This window comes from Charadrius vociferus, unplaced genomic scaffold, assembly GCF_000708025.1.
Source record: "Charadrius vociferus isolate BGI_N301 unplaced genomic scaffold, ASM70802v2 scaffold163, whole genome shotgun sequence".
Lineage (NCBI taxonomy): Eukaryota > Metazoa > Chordata > Aves > Charadriiformes > Charadriidae > Charadrius > Charadrius vociferus.
In genome coordinates this window covers 13,049,563-13,054,154 of record NW_009648332.1, presented here as the reverse complement: position 1 = coordinate 13,054,154, position 4,592 = coordinate 13,049,563, and the positions used below count along the sequence as shown (strand labels likewise).

Sequence of the window (4,592 nt, the reverse complement as noted above, 5' to 3'; positions counted from 1 at the left end):
GACCTCTGATCTGGGTTCCTACACGTGCACTCACATTGAGGAAAGAAATATTATTTAAAAAGTAAAACAAAAAAAATCTACTCCCTCACTGCACCCCACACCAAGAAAAACAGAGCATTGATCCTTCATCATCTGTTTTTCAGCACTTGTCACCTGATGCAGTGGTAGCTAACCTGGGACTACACGAATTTTAGCTTTAAGTGGATGGGAAGTGATCCATCGTTAGAGTGCAAGCTATTTACAACCATTTCTTTCTACCTGTTTTTTTTATCACATGTGAGACCTGACCAGACCTAGTACCAAAGACAGAAGTCTAGCCCTGACAGCATGGCACAGCGCCTGCACTACTCGGAGAGGAAAGCACGTAAGACTGCATTCACTGCAGATGGAGATAACAGGAAAATATTATTACACAGCCAAAAGGCAGCCAATTGACAATACAATAAACTTTTACAGTTATAACAGCAAAGGTCATTTCTGCCCTATTTGTGTCCATTTTTAGCTTTGGTTTGTCCAATAAACAGATACTTACCACCTCCAGTAGCCCAGCAAAACCCTAAACCTATTATTTAATATATAATATTAATTGTCTACAAAGAAAATTCAAACACATTAGAATTCATTTATATTGGAAAATGTGACATAAAAGCCAATTCTATCAGACCATGTAAGTTCACAATAGCAAAAAAGTTTTCTATACTTTCCCCTTGTTTAATAAAGACATCCCAAATGCAGCAGCTTACCTGATCTTGGAGAGACATAACAGGATTATTTTTGGTTGTATTGATATGTAGAACATGATATTTGTTCTTCGCACAAAGATCATAGGCAATATTTGTGAAGGATGTGCTGGCAGTCTTAGGTACTCTGTTGTAAATAATCACCACATCGTCTTCTTCATCCAGCGTCGTATCTTGTCGAGGGCCATCTACTGTATGACGTTGTTCTATTTCTCTGACTTCATGTCTTGCAATAGCTCTTTCTGTTAAGGATGACAAATACAAAATTTCAATGTAAATATCACCAATTTTGAGTTTAAACCCTAGAATGCAAATAACCTAGCGAAAAGCAGTAACTCCTCAGCAATAAAGGAAACGCTTGCTGGCATATATATTGGTGACACATCTGAAGTGAATCTTAATCTATAAAATGTATGAATGATAAAAGGTGAGTTAGTCTGACACAGAACACAAAGACTAGAAAACAATATACTTAGGGAACACATACTGTATTCTATGACTCAAGTTAATGTTACTGAAAGCCATCATTGCTAAAGAAAAATGTCTATAAAGTGCTACTGAAATGGTGACATCCCCAAAATATCCCAAATAATTTCTATAAAACACCTCTTTAAGAATTAGAATAAGAGGAATAACTCAAACAATTTGGAGAATATGAATTTTCTGAAAACAGCAGAAATACTATCACTGGAGATTTAGTCAATTAACTGTGTAGTGGCACTGGAATTCAGATGAAACCATTGTTTTGTTATTTCAATTGATACAAGCCCCAAGTGCAAAGCACTACAATAAAGGGGTTTGCAAAAATTCAGATTTATTAATTTCAAGTTTGACAAGAATAGAAGCAAGAGGCTTACAAAACAGTTAACATTAAGGTGAAGCGTGATCTCTGAGTACTGAAATACATCAAATACATAAAAAAGAAACAGAAAAGCAAGCTACGAACAAGACATTTTGGCAAGGTGAGTATATTGCAAATAAACAATTTTCCTCTTATACAAAGGGCAATACTCTGAGTAATTGAACTCTGCTTCAAGTGCTCAAAGCCTATTTTGAAAATAAAAAAATACAGTATCACAGCATTTTATTTTTTTTGTTGCTGCTGAATATCAAATACTTTGTGCTGATTCAGACACAGCTTTCTTCTGTTCTAGATAAGTATATACTTTAATATGATCTGTAATACAGATGTCAAAGCCTCTTTTCTGATTCATTTATTGTGATATTGCATTTAATAATGTATTCAAAGAAATCTGCGTTGGCCAACAGTGCAAGCTGAAGTCAGTACCACAAGAGTAACCTGTAATTCTCTGTATTATGTTCTTATACAAGGTATAGCTCTTTCTGGATGACATGCTTTTAACGGCAGCAGCTCTTGGCCTTAACTTCTCTTGCTTCCTGTAACCCAGCTCCTTCTATTCTCTTTCACCACATCTCTTTAATTATAACATAAAATCACTTTTAAAGCAGAATCATTAAGCTGTGAACACCACTAGCCTGTAATTCCACATAAATTGTCTTCAACCACAAACTTCCATCTGTCTGAAATGCTTCAAAGCTTAAACTCACTCACTCTCTCATATGCTAGTATCTCACACCCCATAACTAAGTTACATCAGTATGAAAATGTTTGTAGAAAATGCTTATTGAGTATATCTCAATTTTCCACATGACATCTGCTGCTCCCCACTACATCAGTCACAGTTTTTGCTCCTTCCTTTCTCATTTGCTACCTCTCCCATCACTGCTGGCAAACGTCCTATTTTGGAAAGAGATGAGGCAACAGGCTCAGGTTTCATCTATCTGAAGATGGCTACAACAAAAAGGGACTGGCAACTCTCCCCCTCCTGCCAGTAACAGATTAGAGGAAGCATTTGGTAGGGGACATAGTTAACCACATGGCTGCCCAAGGCTACATGGATACTGAATACCACCTAGAGAGACTGAAATGAAACACATTTAATTTGTATTTTCTACACCCGAGCAGCAGATCTCGGTTAGATTTGAATCATAACTGCACAGCACTCCAGGGCTGATGGGGCTGGCTGGTGCGGAGCGTAGCTTCCCCCTTCACATGCAAGAAGTAAACATTTGTGAAAAAAAGACATGATTTGCAAGAAGAGTAATGAGAAGTGTTCCTCTAATGAGCTATTTGAAACCATGATGATTCAAGAATTAACGTGGTAAGTGCACTTTAAAGGCTATGCATAAGATATAAAAGATGTATGATTAGATGCAATTAGCAGAAAGGCTATTGCATACAATCACCTTCAACTTTGTATGGTGAGAGTGGAAAACCATAACCCATGCAAGGAGGAGAACCTTCATGAGTATGAAGGACACCGACAGCTGCATTATCAAAGAATAAGAAGACTTTAAACTTCAAATTAAAATGAAAACTAATCTTCGTGAAGAAGAACTGAAATCACCTTTATGAAATAACTGCAACAGTTAAAAACCAAGAGCTGAGATGAAGTGCAGTGCAGGATAAAAACTGCTGAAGTGCAAGGGAAGCTAGAGCTGGCGAGAAGCAGATGAAGCACCTGGAAGCTTCTAACCTGGTCAGCCATCTTAATGGCCTATTTCATTGTAGTGTATCAATAGGACAGCAAGGAAAATTGCAAGTTTTGTAAAAATATACATTTTTTTTCCCCAGTCATAAACAGCTTGCAGTTTTTCCTGTGAAGTCAGGAAGCTTTTTTGTTAATTTCTGAAAATTCAGTTTAACTGTTAAATGGTATATGATTTGATTTCTATGAATTTTATTTATTTATTTATTGGGGAGAGGGAAGAGGTCCACTAATGGCAACATGCATCTCTGACTAGTTGTTGAGATAACTGTGTTAATCAGGAGTTAAAGAATTTGAGGAGTTGATGAGAAATTGATTAACTACTTCATTTGCTCTTCTATAAAATTTAAATCATCCTGGAAGTAAAAGTCCTGTAATGGTTGAAAAATGAACATTGCTTACATGTTTTCAGAAGTAGAGTAGAAAACGCAACGTTTGCTTTAATGACTTTTTACATGAAAGATGAGGAGGAAGAAGACACTAGGTATTTATTAAGTGTATTTTGTTTAGCAAAAATTGCCTTGAGTGACAGCCCTGCAAATTTGACTTCAACTATGAGAACCTGTCTACATAAGGTTAGACAGGTTTCACTGAAATCAATTAGAAAAAAAATTAATATCAAGTTAGGGCATTTCTTTCCTACCAGAGATCCTGTGGACAAAATTATGTCCTACAGTCTCATTGCTCTCATTGCGTTCTATTTAAACTTGATTTTGTAAGAAAAACATCTAGGCAAAATTGTTAAGAGCCAAATGTCTAAACTGGCTTAAGACTGTCCACACTAAGTTTAACACTAATTAACTATATCAATTTAAAAAGCTAAGCACCATTTAAGCAAGTGGTACTTTGAATACAAGACAGTTTTTCATAATAATATAATACATGATAATTTTAAGGCATAAGATATTCTGTCACACTTTATTACTGCCTGTTTAGGTTCATTGTAATGAATAATATAATTACTATACAGTTGGGAAAAATACTGTCGTGTCATCTGCCATTGTCCTATGTGCAAACTTTCATCAACTGCAAGGACAGTTTGCACATAGGCAGTACCATATATGATCAGTCTAATAAAGGTTGCTACACCAGTTATTTACCAGCAGATTAATTGTTTGCAGAAAGTCTTCAGTTGGCAGAAGTAGTTGTTTTGTAAACAACAGAACAAGTTTATTTTCTCACCCATTTGTCTACACCTTCTTTTAAATCCTCCTTTATTCCATTTCTCTAATTGCCAGCATCTTCCCATGACTCATGTTTCTTGAGCCACCCTCTTGTAGCA

General features: G+C 36.0%; 1 protein-coding gene across 1 annotated transcript in view; it reads right to left on the bottom strand.

Moving 5' to 3' along the window:
* Positions 1-2,343, bottom strand: part of HS2ST1 (heparan sulfate 2-O-sulfotransferase 1) — a 20,369-nt gene extending 18,026 nt beyond the window's left edge. Inside the window, exons 1-2 of the mRNA XM_009884886.1 lie at positions 2,310-2,343; positions 744-982 (exon numbers count right to left, since the gene is read on the bottom strand). Coding sequence (XP_009883188.1) covers positions 744-982; positions 2,310-2,343 — 273 coding nt within the window. The remainder of the gene's footprint in view (positions 1-743; positions 983-2,309) is intronic.
* Positions 2,344-4,592: the final 2,249 nt, after the last annotated feature.